General features: G+C 38.0%; 1 protein-coding gene across 3 annotated transcripts in view; it reads left to right on the top strand.

Moving 5' to 3' along the window:
• The window catches only part of TPST1 (tyrosylprotein sulfotransferase 1), a 157,167-nt gene that overhangs the window by 36,316 nt on the left and 100,598 nt on the right, over positions 1-20,253 (top strand). For all 3 annotated transcript variants that reach the window (XM_039238110.1, XM_039238111.1, XM_039238109.1), the window contains exon 2: positions 4,262-5,207. In XM_039238110.1, coding sequence (XP_039094041.1) covers positions 4,363-5,207 — 845 coding nt within the window. In that variant the 5' untranslated portion in view covers positions 4,262-4,362. The remainder of the gene's footprint in view (positions 1-4,261; positions 5,208-20,253) is intronic.

Genomic DNA, 20,253 nt, shown 5'->3' on the forward strand with positions numbered 1-20,253 from the left:
AAAAAAAAAAAAAAAAAAAAAAAAAAAAAAAAAAAAAAAAAAAAAAAAAAAAAAAAAACAAAACCCAAAAAGAAACCCAGCTATATTGAGGTATATAACTTTCGTACCATAAGACTTAACCATTCTAAGGGTCTAATTTCATGATTTTTAGTAGATTTTATAGGGTTGTGCAACTCTCACAACAGTCCAGTTTTAGAACATTTCCATTACTGCAGAAAGTCCCCTCATGCCTTTTTGTCATTAAACTCCTGCTTCCACCTCCTGGTTTCTGTCTCTATAAATTTGCCTTTTATGGACATTTCATATAAATGCACACTGATATAGCTGCTCGAACACACACACACACACGCGCGCGCGCACGTAAAATTATTTTCATTTTTAAGCATGGCTTTCTAGGGGTTGCCTTTCTGTCAGCACAGTTCATTGGACAGTGGTTGTGCTCAGACATCTAAAGCCAGTGCGACTTTTCATCTGACAGTGGATCTGCATGTGGGTAGAGGAGCACATTCAGAGTTCAGGCCATTTTCAGATCTGCACTGGTGTGTACTTTGCTGTCATTCTTTTTGTATCTCCTCTTTGCCTCCATGCACTTCTGAGCTGGCATTGAGCTTGCCAGTCATGACTGCAAACTGAGACTACTGGAGCTGTCCGTCTTCCTTGCTCACCTCCACCTGGAGCATCACTTACACTGACAGAACCTTAGCATACGTATTCTTCACCACTCCAAAATGAGTGACTCCTTTTGATCCTGGGAGCAAAGCCACCAGTCTTCATAGTTTCCCTGCCTTGCCCTGCTCTGCAGAACCTCTGTTCTGCTAAGTGAGTAGATGGTGGGGTGGGAATAGTCTTAGGCAAGAATGTCATAGACTCTCATTGTTCTTCAACAGTTAGCAGTTTTTCAAACATAGATGCTGCTTAGGTTGTTGTATTTCTTTGGTTGACTTCCAGAGGACTGACAGGGTTTTTGTCAGTTTCATCTTGCCTTTTAATTGTTTCTTGGGGAGAATTGCCTACCTTCTCACTAGATGTCCTGCCTCTCAGAGGTATTCTTTTTTTACTATAGCTAGTCGTTTCTCCAGGTGTACTTACTATTAGGAGACATATAAGGAAGGGAGAATTTTTAAGGAATTAGCTCATGTTATTGAGGTGCTGGCATTTCTTTTTTTTTTTTTTTCTCACCACATCTGTCCTTTTTTTTGTCTTTTTATTTATTTATTTTACAAATAGTTTATTGTCAAATTAGTTTCCACATAACACTCAGTGCTCATCCCCAAAGTGCCCTCCTCCATGCCCATCCCCCCCTCCCCCCCACATCCATCAGTCCTCAGTTTTTGTCAACATTCAAGAGTCTCTCATGGTTTGCCTCTCTCCCTTTCCCCCACCATTTCCCCCCTTCTTCTCCCCCTTGTTCCTCCGTCAAGTTCCTCCTAATCCTCCTATATGTGCAAACATATGATATTTGTCCTTCTCTGCCTGACTTATTTCGCTCAGCATAACACCCTCAAGGTCCATCCATGTTGCTACACATGGCCAGATTTCATTGTTTCTCATTGCCATGGAGTATTCCATGGTATAGATAAACCACATCTTCTTGATCCATTCATCTGTTGATGGACACTTAGGCTCTTTCCATGTTTTAGCTATTGTGGAGAGTGCTGCTATGAACATTGGGGTACATGTGCTCCTATGCCTCAGCATTTCTATATCCCTTGGGTAAATTCCTAGCAGTGCTATTGCTGGGTCATAGGGGAGTTCTGTTGTTAGTTTCCTGAGGAACCTCCACACTGTTTTCCAGAGGGGCTGTACCAGTTTACATTCCCACCAACAGTGTAGGAGGGTGCCCGTTTCTCCACATCCTCGCCAGCATCTAGAGTTCTCTGATTTGCTCATTTTAGCCACTCTGACTGGCGTGAGGTGGTATCTCAGTGTGGTTTTGATTTGTATTTCCCTGATGAGGAGGGATGCTGAGCATCGTTTCATGAGTCTGTTGGCCATCTGGATGTCCTCTTTGGAGAAGTGTCTGTTCATGTCTTCTGCCCATTTCTTCACTGGGTTGTTAGTTTTTAGGGCGTGTAGTTTGGTGAGTTCCTTATAGATTCTGGATATTAACCCTTTATCTGATATGTCATTTGCAACTATCTTTTCCCATTCAGTTGGTTGCCTATTAATTTTCTGGGTTGTTTCCTTGGCTGTGCAGAAGCTTTTAATCTTGATGAGGTCCCAACAGTTTATTTTTGCTCTTGATTCCCTTGCTTTTGGGGATGTGTCAAGTAAGAAGTTGCTGCGGTGGAGGTCAAGGAGGTTGTTTCCTGCTTTCTCCTCTAGGGTGTTGATAGTTTCCTGTCTCACGTTCAGGTCCTTTATCCATTTAGAATTAATTTTTGTGCATGGTGTGAGAAAATGATCTAGTTTCATTCTTCTGCATGTTGCTGTCCAATTCTCCCAACACTATCTGTTAAAAAGGCTGTCTTTTTTCCATTGGATATTCTTTCCTGCTTTGTCAAAGATCAGTTGGCTGTATACTTTTGGGTCCACTTCTGGGTTCTCAATTCTGTTCCATTGGTCTATGTGTCTGTTTTTGTGCCAATCCCATACTGTCTTGAAGATGACAGCTTTGTAGTAGAGGCTAAAGTCTGGGATGGTGATCCCTCCTGTGCTGGCATTTCTAAAATCCATAGGGCAGTCCGGCCGAGAAGAGTTGATGTTAGTTTTGAGTCCATATTCTGCAGGGCAGCAAGGTGTAAATTCAGATAGATTTTGTGTGTTGCTGTCTTGAAGATAATTCCTTTTTTTCAGGAAACCTATCTTTTTAAAATTATTTATTTATTTATTTTTAATGCTTTATTTCTGAGAGAGAGCATGAGCAGAGGAGGGTCAGAGAGAGAGGGGGGATACAGAATCTGAAACAGCCTCCAGGCTCTGAGCTAGCTGTCAGCACAGAACCCAATGTGGGGCTTGAACCCACGAACCGTGAGATCATGTCCTGAGCCAAAGTCAGATGCTTAACTGACTGAGCCACCCAAGTGCCCCCAGGAAATCTATCTTTTCTCCTAAGGACTTCAGTTGTTGGTTGAGACCCACTCGTATTATGAAGGGTAGTCTGCTTTAATCAGAGTCTGTTGAGTTGTTAATCATATCTAACAAAAACCTTTACAGCAACATCTAGACCAAACTAGTGTTTGGTGTTCGACCAAACATTGGGCACCATAATGGCCTAGCCAAGTTGACATATAAAATTAACCATGACACTTGCCCTCTGAGGATTCAGGGTACATTTTTTTAGTCTAGGTGTAGCCTGATTGCTGTCTGCTTTGTAGTATATATCCTTGTGCTAGCTAAACTAGCATTTCGATAGTATGTGTATTTTACATATACGTAATCTATGTTTTACATACATGCCCTTGCTTCTACACATCCACATCTTTGGTCATAGAGTATCTTCAGCTTAGAATACTCTGTTTATCTAAACCTTTTCTGTTCTTCTGAATGCTAGATCACAGACACACACATAATTGTCTTTGTACAGTACATACCAGTTCTCCTTAACTACTTCTTGTTACCTAAATATGCTGTGTTCTGTCATACCATTGTGCTTTTGCACACAAGTTCATACTGTTCTTCCTCTTATTTTCTATAAGGCTTTTATAGATTCCTCTGGTGGACTTATGTGCTCCTTTTCATTATACTCTCATTGTTTATTTCTACTAAGGCACTGATTGCATTTTGTTGTCATTGTTTGCATATCTGTCTGTCCATGAGACTGTTTCCTGAGAGCAGGGTTTAGTGCACTGCTGTCTTTTTCAAAGCTTATCCTCAGCCACACCCAAATATCTGGCCTATAGTATCAAAATAATTTGTGGGATGAATACACTGAATCTTTGTTAAAGATTTGGAAGTTGTATATTTCTTCTGTAATTTCTCTTTAGGGTAGAATGTGGTGATAATGACTTCTTGAGGATGAAGCAGATCTGAATACCTGAGATGAGCCTTGGATTAGACTCCAAACATACTTAGTCATATTAAATATTTGCATGACTCACTGATAGAAATAGTTTTATTTATTTTTCCATTCTGTGGAAGGTACATACCTTCAGAATTGTCACATTAAGAAATGCTGTTTCTGATTAGAAATGATTTATTTTTGCTTGCACTTGTGTATACGTGTGTTCTAAGAATATCACAGCATGTAAGAGTGCCTTAGCTTCTTTCTAGCTAAAATGTAATGGTGATCACTGATGACTAATTTTCCTTTTTTCATTAGATGTTGATCATCTTTCTGAAGTAGAGTCTCCATGGCCTGAACATTTTCTGAAAATTATTTTGAGCAGAATATCTGTTTAATAACAAGATAACCACATCAAGATGGTTGGAAAACTGAAGCAGAACTTACTATTGGCATGTCTGGTTATTAGTTCTGTGACTGTGTTTTACTTGGGCCAACACGCCATGGAATGTCATCACCGAATAGAAGAACGTAGCCAGCCCCTCAAATTGGAGAGCACAAAGACCACTGTGAGAACTGGCCTGGACATCAAAGTGAATAAAACCTTTGCCTATCACAAAGATATGCCTTTGATATTTATTGGAGGTGTGCCCCGGAGTGGAACCACACTCATGAGGGCCATGCTAGATGCACACCCTGATATTCGCTGTGGAGAGGAAACCAGAGTCATTCCCCGAATTCTGGCCCTGAAGCAGATGTGGTCACGGTCAAGTAAAGAGAAAATACGCTTGGATGAGGCTGGTGTTACTGATGAAGTGCTGGATTCTGCCATGCAAGCCTTCTTACTAGAGATTATTGTTAAGCATGGAGAACCAGCCCCTTATTTATGTAATAAAGATCCTTTTGCCCTGAAATCCTTAACTTACCTTGCGAGGTTATTCCCTAATGCCAAATTTCTCCTCATGGTCCGAGATGGCCGGGCATCGGTACATTCAATGATTTCTCGGAAAGTTACTATAGCCGGTTTTGACCTGAACAGCTATAGAGACTGTTTGACCAAGTGGAATCGTGCCATAGAGACCATGTATAACCAGTGTATGGAGGTTGGCTATAAAAAATGCATGTTAGTTCACTATGAACAACTTGTCTTACATCCTGAACGGTGGATGAGAACACTCTTAAAATTCCTTCATATTCCATGGAACTACTCAGTATTACATCATGAAGAGATGATTGGGAAAGCTGGGGGAGTATCTTTGTCAAAGTGAGTAGAAGTTGGTTTTTTTTTTTTTGTTTTGACCGTATATTCAGGTAGTAAAAAGTGTGTGTGTGTGTGTGTGTGTGTGTGTGTGTAAATTACAGATCTTTTCTGGAACAGATATAACTTCATCAATGAATTTTTAAAACATTTTTTTAATGTTTATTTATTCTTGAGAGAGAGACAGAGCATGAGCGGGGAGGGACAGAGAGAGAGAGAGGGAGACAGAATCTGAAGCAGGCTCCAGGCTCTGAGCTGTCAGCACAGAGCTCAACGTGGGCCTCTAACCCATGAACCATGAGATCATGACCTGAGCTGAAGTGGGACACTTAACCTACTGAGCCACCCAGGTACTCTTTTCAATGAGTTGTTTTAAAAATTCATTATAGACACTTTATTTAATTCATTTGTATTTTTATGAATCGTGGTCCTTCTTATTTATTTGATGGAAGCAAACCCAATTTATAGCAGTGAAAGGTATTTTTCACAGATCTCAGGCTTTAATGTCCATCATTCAATTTTAGCGACTCCTGATTTCTAATTTCTAGGTAGTTTTATTAATAATGATAGTTGGTTTTTGTGTGCATTAAGGTTAATATTAGGAGAAGCATCTAACATGTTGGTGAGCAAGTGGTGAATTATAAGCATTTAGGAATCTTTAGTGATAGAGAAACATAAAGACTAAAATTATCTAACCTGGTCCTTTCATTTTAAAGGTAAAAGATTTACTCAAACTGAGATGGAAAGACCAGAATTAGAATCTGTGCCTTGGTGTCAGTGGAGTAGTGCTGTTTTCCATGGCATTTTATAACCCATAGTGCTGCTTTTGTCATCTGATGGATCTTGATTTTTATAAAAGGGAAGAGAACTCCAAAATTTGGAAGCTTAATCCATTCAGGAAGTTCCTTAGATTCAAATACTTCTAAAAACTATTGCATTTTTCTTTCTTTCTCATGAAGTAGTGACTGGGGTGCCCTGACTTGATCTGACAACCTGGTTGGATGACTCATATACCTAGAATAAGGAATTAAAAATGGAAACTACTGTTAAATTCAGGTAGCATATCCTAATGAGGAAGAAGTTGGGTGTGGCTAACTTTTATTTATTTTTTATTATCTTTTTCCATTCATGAAAGTAATATGTACCTACTGTTAAACAAAAACAAAAACAGTGTACTTCCCTTATGTACCCTGCTTGCTCCTACCAAGGAATATCTTCTTGATTTCTTTTTTCAATGTATGGAATTTGGACAGTGAGTATTGATTCCTGATGTAAATAATTCGAAAGGAACAGCTGCATTTCTGCACCTAGCTTACAGGTATGATGATAAATTATTAGGTAGTATCACTCTACTGGCTCTGGGCTCTTCTTATTGATTCAGAGAATTATAGGCTTAGCTACTGTCATCACAGTTTATTGTTCTTTCTATATAATAAACCATAACTAATTTCTAATCACCTATATTCCTAGGTTAGCATTTCACTTTATGTGCTTGTATGTTGGCCCAGAGATTCTGATGCTGGCTTCTTCTAATAATATAAAATAACACTAAACCCCTGTCCTCTCACCACCCCAATGTCTTCAATGAGGGATTAAGGTGATATGCTCAAGGTAAATTTTGGTGGAAATCAGGACAAGATCATTTTATATACATAATTACTATGTTTAAAGCAAATGTGAAGACCAAGGAAATTCATAGAAATTACAAACAAATGGATTTTAGAAGAGGAAGAGACCTTCTTTAGCATTTAGTATACAGAATGGAGACCCACTTCGGTTCTGTGCTTTTTCAAGAATCACATGTGGCAGAACCATGACTAGAACTTCCAATGCTTATTCCAAGATTCTTGCTAGTGTATGAGGTTTTTTCTTTTTTAATTAAGGAATACTTACATACTAAATGCACAGATATCAGTGTATATCTGTATAAAAATACAGAAAATTCCCAGCATCCAGGAGGCTCCTTCATGCTCCTTCTCGGTTAACATCCTCCTCCTCAATCCAAAAGTAACCACTGTTTCAGCCTATATTGCCAGAGGTGCTATGACCTTGTATATGAAGTTTAGAAATAGCCTTACTTATTTTTGAACTTCCTATAAATGCAAGCATGCCTATTTATTATTTTTTGGCTGGCTTCTTTCACTTAACATTGGATATACCTATAACATTGTAAATAGCAGCAGTTGATTTTTTTTTTCATTGCTATGTACATTCCAATCTATAAATATAACACAGTTTATCCTTTGCTCCTTTGGTGAACATTTGGTATTTCCAGTTTGGGGCTATTATGGATAAAGTTGCTGACACCATTTCTGCATATTACATGTGGACATAAGCATTGTTTTTTCTTGGGTATATACTAATGAGTAGAGTTTCTGGATCATAAGATATCTCTGTATCTCTATATTTATATATGTCTTTAACAGATACTTAGTTGTTTTCCACAGTGTCTGTACCATTAATGTGTGGCTATACTATACACGAATGTATTTTCGTTGCTTTGCATCTTTGCTAACAGTTGGTATTCTCAGTCCTTTTAATTTTATCAGGGTACAAGTACTTTTTAAATTTAAAAGCAAAACAAAATAACAGCATTTGAATTCTTTTTTGAAACAAATCTTCCCAGAATTCCAATGTAAAACAGATAAAAACAGAGCTACTTTGTTTGAGGCAGGTCCAATGTAGACTGTACTGCTTCTTTTAAGGGCAAGTCTCTGCTCTCAAAAAGAGCTGTTCGGGAGATGAAGCAGAAACATATAGAATTATTCCATTAATAAGTACCACGTTGTAAATATTTCATGTTATTTGAGAGTTGTGACCATAAGGAATGCATAGCCCGGAGTCAATCATCCTGTGTGCCTTCCTATAAATATTTTTATTCTGGGAAAATTGTTTAATGTTAAAGTAAGTATTTTAATATTTATTTTAGTATTATTTAGTACTAAAATATTGGAAATATTTATGCAGTTTTGAAGGCTTGAAGATATCACCAGATGGCTCAGGATCACATGCAGAAATTGTTGAAGACAGTGATAAGGAAAGCCTTCACGGTTCTACCTGCCTTATTTTATTAACTATGAAAATTAAGCTTTCCTTTGCTTAGGAATTTCCAGTTATTTTCAGTTAGAGTGGTACCTCTTGCCTCCCTGGTCAGCTCCAGTTCCAGTAGGAGCATAGCGTAATCATCCGCTAGCATATGTAAGAGTTCCTCTACGAAAGAATTTGGTGGAAGAAAGCATTCTTTCATTCTGGGATGGTGAAGGAAGTCTTCATTAGAGACTACTGAATATAGGATAGGCTTTTTGTTTTCTTTTAACTGAAAATAAAAGCAAAGTAATGAGTGGGGAAGAGTTGAAAACAGATTGCTTTGGCTGGCTGATAAGTTTAGTTCTGCCTTAAGGTACAACTATAGAATTTTAGGTACCTGATTTATTATGTTTGTAGATAGTCATTTCAAGTCCAGTAGTAGAACTAGTTTCCCCAATGACTGATGTTGTAACTTTGATGTTTTGAATACTATGTTCTATTTTAATAAATTATTCACCCATACTCTTCAATTTCATATTTAAATTGAACTATAGTCTTGAATATGATGGCTGTAAAATATGATATAGAATTTGCTGATCTCTTTTATTTCTTCCAAACTAATAGAGAATAGAAAAAAAATGAGGCATTTCTAAATGTCTTTTTTGCCTCTCAAGAGAATGTTTGTACAGTAAAGTAGAGAGGAGTACATTTTAAGGAAAATACCTTATGCAAATTCTAGTAGAATTTTGCAAGTGATTGAATATGGAGTAGGATTTTGCTGATTAGCAAATGGTATCTACTGCTGATGCCTGTTGCTCCAATATTTTGAGTGGGAAATGGAAATAAAGTTTGAGGCTATTTACATTAACTTCTTCTCATGAATTGTGGAATTTTTGAGGAATTTCAGTAATTTCCATCTGTGAACGTTCAGGAAGTTACTAGAGTATACAGTATTGTTCCTGCTTTTAAACTCATTGAGGTACCATAGAATTGCCCTGAACAAATAAAAATCATCAGTAACAATAACAAAAAAGTGCACCACAGTGTACTTAAGGACAACTAAAATAAAAAGGTAACCTAGGAGCAGTAAACAAGTTTATTAGAATAAAAGAGCAAAGCCAGAAAAACAAGCAAACAAAAATAATGGTAACCCTTGACCCAGAACCAAAGAATCTCAACTACAATTCAGAGACAAGTTATCTCCTCATAGCGCAGAAAAAAGATATATAACTATTGAGCACAAATAGGTTAAAAGGGAAAAGAGCAGTGGTAAGTAAAAGAGAACAAATAGGAAAACAATAATTGACGCTCTGAAACTTCTAGTAAGTAAAGCAGAGAGAAAAAGAAATCAGATTCAGAACAAAGTATTAAATAACAAAATTTCAACTGAGTAAATCTTAAAGATTTAATTAGCTTTATTGATCAGTTATGAATCTGGCAGAATTCCATCTAGCAAGGAGAGGAGAACTCCGAAGTGCTGCAGAATAAGGAAAGGTTTTTAAAGGTAGAGAGCAAGTGGAAGAAAGGAAATGATCAGCAGAGAATCTACTGTTATAGATAAGGTTGCCCTCCTAAGTGGAATGGAAGGGGTCTATCAGTAAATTTGTTAGTGCTGACCAGAAAATTCCTATGTTGACTGGTTTAAAGGTTACATTTCAGGAGGTGTGAAACTGCAGTGAGATTAGGTATTCATTCTTTTTTTTTCTTTTAATATAAGAATCAATTTTTTAATTTGTTCTTGGCTTGCATTTAAAGTATTCCTCAGTGACATCCTTAGCCTAAGACCCTGCCACCAGAGAATTGCATCCAACTACTTTAGTGGGTTGTCCCTCCGTTGTCATCGACCTTAATTAGGTTGATTTGATGTTGAACACAAAGGGCTTCCACCAAACTTGACATATAGTCTCATCACAGTTGAATGCAAGCATGCAAAGATTGGCTTGGTGCCTATCAGCTTAATGTGCTAGGTCATCATGGATGAGGGCCATCTTCAGTGACTCATAAAGAGGCATTAACATCCATTACACCTCCAGCAGCACTGACTCCCTCTGCCCTGGTGGGGGGAGACGGGGAGGGAAAGAGAGGTATTAATCTTGGTTTAATGACTTTGGGGCCTTCCTCAATCCAAGTGACACCATTTTGGGCTTGTGGTTTCCTTTTTAAAAAGATTAAATATCCAACTTGACAATAAACTATGAAAGAAAAAAGATTAGATAAATAGGTGAAAGCAATGCAAAAACGTTTTTGGAAATGGAGCTAGTCCTAAGTAGAAAGAATAGTTATTAAATTTAGAATATTAAATTTGTTTTTAGTTTTCAAAATGGAATTTAGCTTGGAAATTAAAAATGATTATAATACAGGACTGACAGAGAAGGATAACAAAATGTCCACTTGAAAATTTTCTGAAATTTAAGGATAGGAAGAATATTATGAGCTAGTTAAGAGAAAGACAGGGTCTGTTCATGCAAATGATGATCACTTCTATAGCATGTAAAATTAATAGCATGCAAATTAAGATTACCACAACTCTACCAGCTCGGATTAAAATACCCCAGAAGAATTTTATAAATATTATTTTTAATTACTTTGGGTTACTTATCCTTTGTGAAGGCAGTAAACCTAGCTTTATAAATCTGGTTGTTAATTGAATATTAGCTAAGAGCAATACTTTTGTAGTTGTGGAAATCACTGTTCTTCTATCACAAATGGAAGAGATAAGTAGCTGAGAAGGGTCATTGCATAAACAAGGAATGCAGTTGACAGCAAAACAGGTTGCAAAAGCAGAAGAGCAGAGGAAAAATTGTATTTCGGAAAATGTTAGTGAAGGCTGTGAAGAAGCAGAGCAAGAATGTTAGTAAAGCACAGTGCATACTTTTCTTGAAGACTATGGCATTTGATGGCAAAAAGCAGAAATTGGGTATTAGTCATTTATTAATTTAGATTAGGTAAATTTTCAAAATTTCTCTTTTTGAAAAATAGAGATCTAAAATAACCATGATTTTAAATAAAATAGTGGCTGTTATATAAAAGAAGGCAGACTAAGGCTGGTTTGGAAGTCCTGTAGTCATCTGGCATTTAGGCTGCTTCCAGCGTTTGGCTCTTTCAGACCCATGGTCCAGGTTGGAGCTCCAGTAATGTCATCTGTGTCCTTAAGTAGCAGGGTGGGGATAGGCTGGGCATATAAGAAGGGGCATTTAATAGATTTTTTAAGGATATTTACCATGAATTTCCTTCATTCCCTTACATTCCAGGTAGCCCTTCTCCTTGCATTCTACTGGCCATAACTCAGTCTTATGGACATTTAAAAAAAAGGCTAGGGAATGTAGTCTTTATTCTAAGTGACCATGTGCCCAACCAAGAGTTGGTGTTTCTTTTACCAAGGGGAGTAGACTAGATATTGGGACAGGCAGATAGCAGTCTCTGCTATTTCACTGAGTACCTACTATGTGCCAGATACAGCGTTAAGATCTCTGTCTTAAAGGTACACATGATCAAATAGAAGATACAGATTCATATACAATACATGTTAAGTATTATGGGAAACTAAGAAGTGTGCAGTGTTCAGGAAGGGCTTCCTGGAGATTGTTGTATCAAATCTAGAAATAAAGTAGTGTTTCTTGACCTTGGCACTATTGACATTTTGGGCCAGATAATTCTTTGTCGTGGGGTTGTCCTGTACATTGTGGGATGTAGCAGCATCCCCGGCCTCTACTCAGTAGATCCCAGTAGCAACCCCCCTCCCCACTCTGTGACAATCAAAAATGTTTCCAAACATTGTCAAATGTCCTGTGTCCCCTCCTGTTGAGAATCATTGACCTAAAGGGTAAGTAGCTCAACAAATAAAAGGAAGAACATTCACCTTTGACTTGCAGGATAAAGTGCTCTTGGGTGATCCATGGCTAGAGTGCTGTTGTTGTTCCTTGACTGTCCAGGGTATCTTTCTCTTCCTTAGCCAAATGAGCCATCAAGAGATATTATTCCTGTGTCTAATTCCAGTCCTGCAATGTCCAAAAAGAAAAGGGGGGTTGGAAGGCTTCTTGTGGCATGACTCCTGGCCCAACCTAGGGGCAGGCACAAAAGGACTTGGGGAACAATTGGGCCCTCTTACACTTGACCTATGGGCCCTCCCCTTCCACCATGCAATGAAAGTCACCTACATGGAATCCCACCAGGGCCCAGAATGTGGCATTTGTTTAATAGCCTAATATAGCCTAATAAAAATTTAAAAATATAAAGTAAAATAAAACAAGGCAGTAATCGCTTGCAAGTTAGTATATGGACAAATTCTCAAAGATGAGAAACATCTAGGGGTGCCTGGGTGGCTCCGTAGGTTGAGTGCCCAACTTCAGCTCAGGTCATGATCTCATGGTTCATAGGTTTGAGTTCTGCATCGGACTCTGCTGACAGCTCAGAGCCTGGAGCCTGCTTCTGATTCTGTGTCTCCTTCTCTCTCTGTCTCTGTCTCACAAAAATAAACAAATATTAAACATTAAACATTTTTTTTTAAAAAAGATGAGAAACATCTCAAACTGTGGTATTTATGAGGAACTATAGGCAGTTTGTGTTGCTAGAAAAGTTCATTTCCAGGGAGGAAGTAGTGGGAAATAAGGCTTGAGAGGGGCCAGGCTGTGGAGGGCCTTATAGTTGATGCTAAAGATCTTGAATTTTATCCTGTAGACCAGTTGGTAGCAAACTTCTCTTATTAGTGGGACACTCATTTCAAATCTCATGAGGAACCTTAGTATCTAAAGTACATAGAAGTAGAGTGGGTTTGGTTGAGGCAACATTTAATTTTGCTTGGATTTAACAAAACTGAAGTGAAACTCATGGAATTGTAAAATTTCTATTTTGCTTTTAAAAGAAAAAAATTGATTATAACATCCTTCAAAATTGATAGAAATGATAAAAATTTAAAGAGTTTGGGATTATAATAGTTTCTAAGAACACTTAATAAGTTTGACCTTATTAAAAAAGAAAATTCAACTGAATAAATTTGAAGATCTAATTGGCTTTATTAAATGATTCTTGAATCAGGCCGCATCCCATCTAGCAAGTAGAGGGGAGCTCCATTGAGCACAGAAGGAAGGTTTTTAAAGGCAGAGAGAGGGTATAAAATAAAAGAAAGGAATTTATTAGCAAGGAATACGTTGTTTAGGCAAGGTTGCCTTCCTACGGGGAATAGAAGGGGACCTTCAGTAAATTCCTGGTATTGACCAGGAAATTCTGTGTTGACTAGTTAAAGATTACATTCCTGGCAGGTTGAAACTGCAATTAGATTAGTATTAAGTCATGGTTTAATGACTTGGTCTTTAACTTAAGTGATATACCATTTTGGGCTGTGGTTTTCCTTTTAACAATTATTCCCCCCACCCCTTTTGATCAGACTCTCATCTTAACTGAGAGATATGATAAAAATTTAAGGAATTAGCACCACTCTCAGCTACCACTCTATAATTCTTAGCAACTTTTGTTGATCCTTTGTGTAGAATCCACAGGTCATAACATTAAAAAAAATTTTTTTTAATGTTTTATTTATTTCTGAGAGAGAGAGAGAGAGACAGCATGAGAGGGGAGGGTCAGAGAGAGAGGGAGACATGGAATCTGAAACAGGCTTCAGGCTCTGAGCTAGCTGTCAGCACAGAGCCCAACTCGGGGCTTGAACCCATGAACCGTGAGATCATGACCTGAGCCAAAGTCGGACGCTTAACCCACTGAGCCACCCATGCGCTCCGGTCATAACATTTTTGCTTTATTGCTACTTGCTCACCTAAAAGATAATCAATGGCTATTCTTTTTTATCAAGAACAGCTTTGGCCAGGGAGTCTAAAGATACCTTTGTTGGGGAGCTATTACTTTAGTAGCAGATTCTGCAACAATTTTAAGAATTAAGGAATTAAGTTCCTCATCATAGCCTCATTTAAATGTACCAGAGAAGTAGGGACCTGCCAAAAGGAGTGAATCCTGAATCATGAAGGCCAACTTTCAACTTGCGATGTAAACTCAACCAATAAGTTGTCTTTTTTGCTTGTGAAAAGTTAGGGCTACAGTTAGATTTTCTTCTGGCTGAACCAAAAGATCATTCTAACTTTCAGAGGTTAACCCCCCTTAGCAGTGGCCTGGGAGAGAAAAATGAGAGCATTATCTTTCCGGGCCAGTAGCAGAGTAAAGGAAAGGAAAAACAGAAAATGTTTTATATTCTGTTAAAGTAGGAAATCTTTTTTTTTTTTTTTAATTTTTTGAGGTTTACTTATTTTTGAGAGAGAGACACACAGAGTGTGAGTGGGGGAAGGGCAGAGAGAGAGGGAGACACAGAATCCGAAGCAGGCTCCAGGCCTCCTTGTAATTTGATTTGGAGGTCTCCAGTGTCTGTTCAGGACTAGCTGTCACTTGGAGCCTTTGGCTGTGTGATGTGTACTCAGGGCTTACCATCTTCTAGTTCTGCAGATCAGTATCGGTGGCCAGGAGCACTGGTAAGTGTGTATGATTTTGCCAGTGAAGTGTGTGCCTCAATCACTAGAGATTCTAGAAGGTATATCCCAAGTGGGAAACACATTTTTTAACACCTCTCCCCCCCCCCCCCCTTCATTGTGAGGGCATCAGCCTTGTGGCAGGGAAAGGCTTTAACCTATCTGGAAAACATACATAAAACAACAAGGACATATCAGTAACCCATAAGAAGTGTCAGCTGAGTGAAATCTAGCTGTAGGTTCAAAGGGCCCAGAGGGAGGAAGTCTGAGGCGTCTAGAGACAAAAACAGTTTTTTCAGGATAAGTTTTCCCACTAATGTCTATATATGAGTCATCTTAAATGCACCATGGTGGGTGAAGGAAGCTAGTGTCTTGGTTTTCCCATAGCTCCGACTGTTCATTTATAGCCATTGTTTATCCACCTTAATTTCTCTGTTTCAGGATCAGACTGTTGTCTTGTTACAGTGAGGGGTCATTTTTTGCAGAAGCAGAATGGACTTTATCCACATGTATCACAGTCTTTAGCTGTTGTTGTTGCCTTTCATGAAAGTCAGCTTGATTACACACTAAAACTTTTTAAAGATTTGTTTTCCACAAATCTTTTATAACTTTATTTTTACATTCAGATTTTGCTCAGAGTTTTCCCTCTTTATGTAACTAAATAACCAGTTTCGTTTTTGGACAAAATTACTTTCTTTTCTTTCAACAAAAATATTATTTCTATTTTTCAGACTTTTTCTTAGTCAAAAACACACATCCACTTTCCTTGCATACATAGTTATTTTCCTTATTTCCAGTAGTATTTTTTTTTTAATTTAATGTTTATTCTTTTTTTTTGAGAGATAGGGAGGTAGTGGGGGAGGGACAGAAAGATACACACACACACACACACACACACACACACACACTCTCTCTCTCTCTCTCTCTCTCTCTCTCTCTCTCTCTCTCTCTCTCTCTCTCTCTCTCTCTGAAGCAAGCTCCAGGCTCTGAGCTATCAGCACAGAGCCTGTTGCGGGGCTCAAACTCATGAACTGTGAGATCATGACCTGAGCCAAAGTCAGACTCTTAACCCACTGAACCACCCAGGCACCCCCTCCAGTAGTCTTAACTACGTTTATTAGAATTCTCAATTTTTAGAAACCTTCATTTCTAGTGAAAGTTAATAAGTAAACAATTGTAAACTGTTATACCAGCACTCTTCAGATTTGCAAGTATGAATATATTTTATAATTTCTAGAAGCATATGCCTTTTTCATTTTTCCAGTGTACCACTAACACATCCAAATATCTTTTAGTTTCTCTAATAAGAAGCTCAAAGTAGTTAAACCTGTGTTCAGTAATTAATGTAGCATTTTTTTTTAAATTTGGAAATGATGTAGATATTTAAAGAATTTATCATTCAACCTCATTTATCAAACCTTAAGGTTTTAAGGTTACCAAAAAGATTTGGGGAAACTATTTAAGTAGACATAAATGTTGCTGAAAAGTTCATTTATAAACTTTTGTTTTCCTTACATATATTTACTTGTTTTAATAAATATGTTTAGATTACCCACAAAAAAACTTCATTAAACATTAGACAAAGACAGCCATTATCCCAAGCTATTATTTTTTTGTTGGTAGATCTTGTAAAAGATAATATGAATTTATGTGGCTTAGGTAGAATAAAAGTTTTATATTTAGTGTTGGTAACTCTAAACATGTCTGTTTTAATTAAACTATCAACCTTGAACTTGCTTATGTATGGAATTTTTTTTCAGATTATATGAACTTGAAAAACATTTGGGTTAGTTTCTATTTTTTGGAGAGCTTTAGAATGCCCAATCCTTATAAGCACTTGTCTTCAACTAATTAGAGCCTTTCACAAATTAATTTTAGTAATACTATCCAGAGACAGCACAGTATCTCACATTTATAACATATACACAAATAGACAAATGGAAAGACCTTATAATTATTAATATTTGTGGAGATGATTTTTAAGATTTATATCTGTCCCTGAAATTTATCTTAAGGAGACTGCTAGAGTTTAGGAGCCCTTTTAGCAGTTTGTATTTTATTTATTATTTATTTTTGGAAGTTTGTATTTTATTTTTATTCACTTAATTTTTTTAGTGGTTTGTATTTTGTTTTATTATTATTTTTAATGTTTATTTTTGAGAGAGAGAGAGATAGCATGAGCAGGGGAGGAGCAGAGGGAGAGGGAGACACAGAATCCAAAGCAGGCTCCAGGCTCTGAGTTATCAGCATAGAACCTGATGCTGGGCTCTTGACAGCTCAGAGCCCAATATGAGGCTCAGACTCACAGACCACATAACTGATCATAACCTGAGCTGAAGTCTGACGCTTAATTAACCGACTGAGCCACCCAGGTGCCCCAGAAGTTTTTTAAAAAGATCATTTCCCCTTTTTTCCTTCCTTTAGAGTTGATTGTGGACTGTGTTTATAACTCCAAGGGCCCGAAAGAATGTTAAGTTTCTCCAAGATGGACTTTGCTTTCCTAAGGCCAAAAATTTACAAGTCTTTTGAGATAAATAAGGGACATTTTGGGATTGGTAAAGAAATAGATTAATTTTGAATTGCCTCTGGAGTTGACTTTTGTTTTGCAAAAAGATTTGTAAGATTAGGACAGTTGTTTTCAGTTCCTCAAAGAATTGGGCTGTAACCTAAATGACAAATTATCATACATTGATCCACCTATCCAACTACATTATCCTTAATTTGTTTCTTTCCCTCTGGGCTCAGAGTTTTAATTTTAAGTATTTCTGGTAGTATTTAATAACCCCTCTTGGGTATAAGATGGGCCCCAAAGAGGGTAAAGGATATTACCTGCCCCAAATCCGGAGTCATTGCCAAAGATAACCAAAAGAAAGAACCAATAACTTACATGTCCAAGGCAGGTAGAAAGCCAAGCCCAGATGAGTAAGCAAGAAGACAATAGTTATCCCTGAGAGAGAAAGGATCAATAAACACTGGATTTGGATTTGGAAAGGAAGAGATAATATGAAGTTTTATTTTCCTCTCACAACTGGGCACTACTGACAGATTCAGAAGAACTGATTCTGATAAGAATTTTCAGCGTTAGCTGGTTCTGTCAGTTTTTCTAAAATCCCCTTTGTAGACTCTAGTATCTACCAGAGTTTCCTTTTGTCTGTTTAAAGAAATAATGTAGCAGTTTGCCAGAAAATTCCTCAGTGTCATTGACTCTGGAAGGAGTCTATATGGGAGCCTTACTTTGAAGGTAGATATGGGGTTGTCTGTAAGACCATTAATTTGGAAGACTTTTGTTTATGGTTATGTAGGCTTTTCAGAGTGGAAAAACAATTCAGACAGGATTTGTGAAATCATTACTCAAAGGAGGAAAAAGAGGAGCAATGGGAGTTATAGTCTCATTTTAGGTCCCTCTTACATTAATTTTTCTCTAGGGTTTTGCAATGAAGTTTTCAATGAAACTACTTTGGAATTGTGGAAACTTTTGGAGGCCTCTACTTGCCAGTTAAAATAGGTGACCTATTCTGTTTAATTTGGGAACCCTTGCTTTCAAGTGCACTTTTTTTTAAGGTTATTTATTTATTTTTACAGAGAGAGAGTGAGAGAGAGAGAGAGATCATGGGCACGTGCAACATGAGTGGGGAAGGGGCAGAAAGAATCCCAAGCAGGATCTGCACTGTCAGCACAGGGGACATGGGGCTCAAATTCATGAACCATGAGATCCTGACCTGAGCTGAAACCAAGAGTTGGATGTTCAACCGACTGAGCCAGCCAGGAATACTCAAGTGCACTTCTTAGGTGATCTTATCTAACTGGAACATTCCCCATCATGACCACTGTAATTCTAGGTTGTTTTAGTAAAATTTTGCCATTTCTATATACAGTGCACCTAGCACCATAGGTTTTTGGGCATTAAATAAGCAAGTGGTACACTTGAGGTGGTACACTTGACTCTAGAATTCAAGGAGCTCATTAACTAAGTCTTTGTTTACACAAAACCAGACAACAGATGTGCAACTTAACAAACCAGCGGTAACCAGAGGATGTTACTATGAGCTGGCCAAGAGAAGGTCTTGTGTACCAGGAACACTAAACTGGCAGACTGAACCAGCAGATTCTAGTAAATGGGGATTTCAGATTGGAACTGGGGAAGAGTTCCAGCGTGGAATTGTGGACTGTGCCAAGGACAAATTCTAAGGACTGGTGCTCTGTTAGAGCCCCATGTCAGTCTGGATGACCAGTTAACTGTGGACTGGAAAGCCAATTAGATCGGTACCTTGAATGCAAAAAGAATAGAACTCAAATGATGAAGAACTTACTTATGACACTCAGAAATGGCAAGAAAGACTGTAAGCTCAAAAGAGATCAACAGGACACTGTGCCTGTGTTTTTTGTGGTTAGTGAATGCTATTGGAAGTTTGCTTTGGATCCCACTGCTGCCACCAAATCTGTTAAAAATAAGATTCAACTGAGTAAATTTGAAGATGTTATTGGCTTTTAAAAATGATTTATGAATCCGCAGCATCCCATCTAGCAAGTAGAGAGGCACTCTACTGAGTTACAGGATGGAGGTTTTTAAAGGCAGAGAGAGGGCATTAAAAAAAGAAGAAAGGCATTTATTAGCAAGGAATGCAATGTTTAGGCAAGGTTGCCTTCTTAAGGGTAGTAGAAAGAATCTTTCAGTAAATTCTTAGAATTGACCCAGAAATTCTGTGTTGACTAGTTAAAGGTTACATTTCTGAGAGGTTGAAACTGCAATTAAATTAGATATAAAGTCAGGGGCTGCCTGAGTGGCTCAGTTGGTTAAGCGTTTGACTCTTGGTTTCTCCCCAGGTCATGATCTAGACTAGCTATAAAGTCTTGGCCTGACACCATTTTGGGGCTTCATTTTTTTTTTTTTTAAATGTTTTATTTCTTTCTAGGAGAGAGAGAGACAGCGTGAGCAGGGGAGGGTCAGAGAGAGAGGGAGTCACAGACTGAAACAGGCTCCAGGCTCCGAGCTGGCAGTCAGCACAGGGCCCGACGCGGGGCTCGAACCCACGAACTGCGAGATCATGACCTAAGCGAAAGTCGGACGCTTAACCAACTAAGCCACCCAGGCGCCCCAAGGGCTTCATTTTTCTTAACAACTTTTTAGGGTAAATAACATAGAAGATCCCTCTATCAAAAAAAAAAATTTTTTTTTTAAAGATTTCAAATGTAAGCCTGTTTGGGAATGTATTTTTCAGATGAAGAGTAGGTTAGGGGTGCCTGGGTGGCTCAGTCTAAGGTTAAGTGTCCAACTCCTGATTTTGGTTCTGGCCATGATCTCAGTTTCGTGAGTTTGAGCCCCACATGGCTTTTGCACTGACAGCTCAGAGCCTGCTTGAAATTCTCCCTCTTTCTCTGCCCCTACCTTGCTCGTACTGTCTTTGTCCCTCTCTCAAAAAAAAAAAAAAAAAGAAAAGAAAAGAAAAGAAAAAAAATAAAGCATAGGGCAAATTTGATCTGTAAAAAGAGTAACATATAAAATTGATTATTGTCAAAGAAAAATGAGGCATGTTGTAGGCATTGTAGCTAGTGCCTAC

This window comes from Hyaena hyaena, unplaced genomic scaffold (assembly GCF_003009895.1).
Source record: "Hyaena hyaena isolate Hyena2069 unplaced genomic scaffold, ASM300989v1 scaffold_135, whole genome shotgun sequence".
Classification (NCBI taxonomy): domain Eukaryota; kingdom Metazoa; phylum Chordata; class Mammalia; order Carnivora; family Hyaenidae; genus Hyaena; species Hyaena hyaena.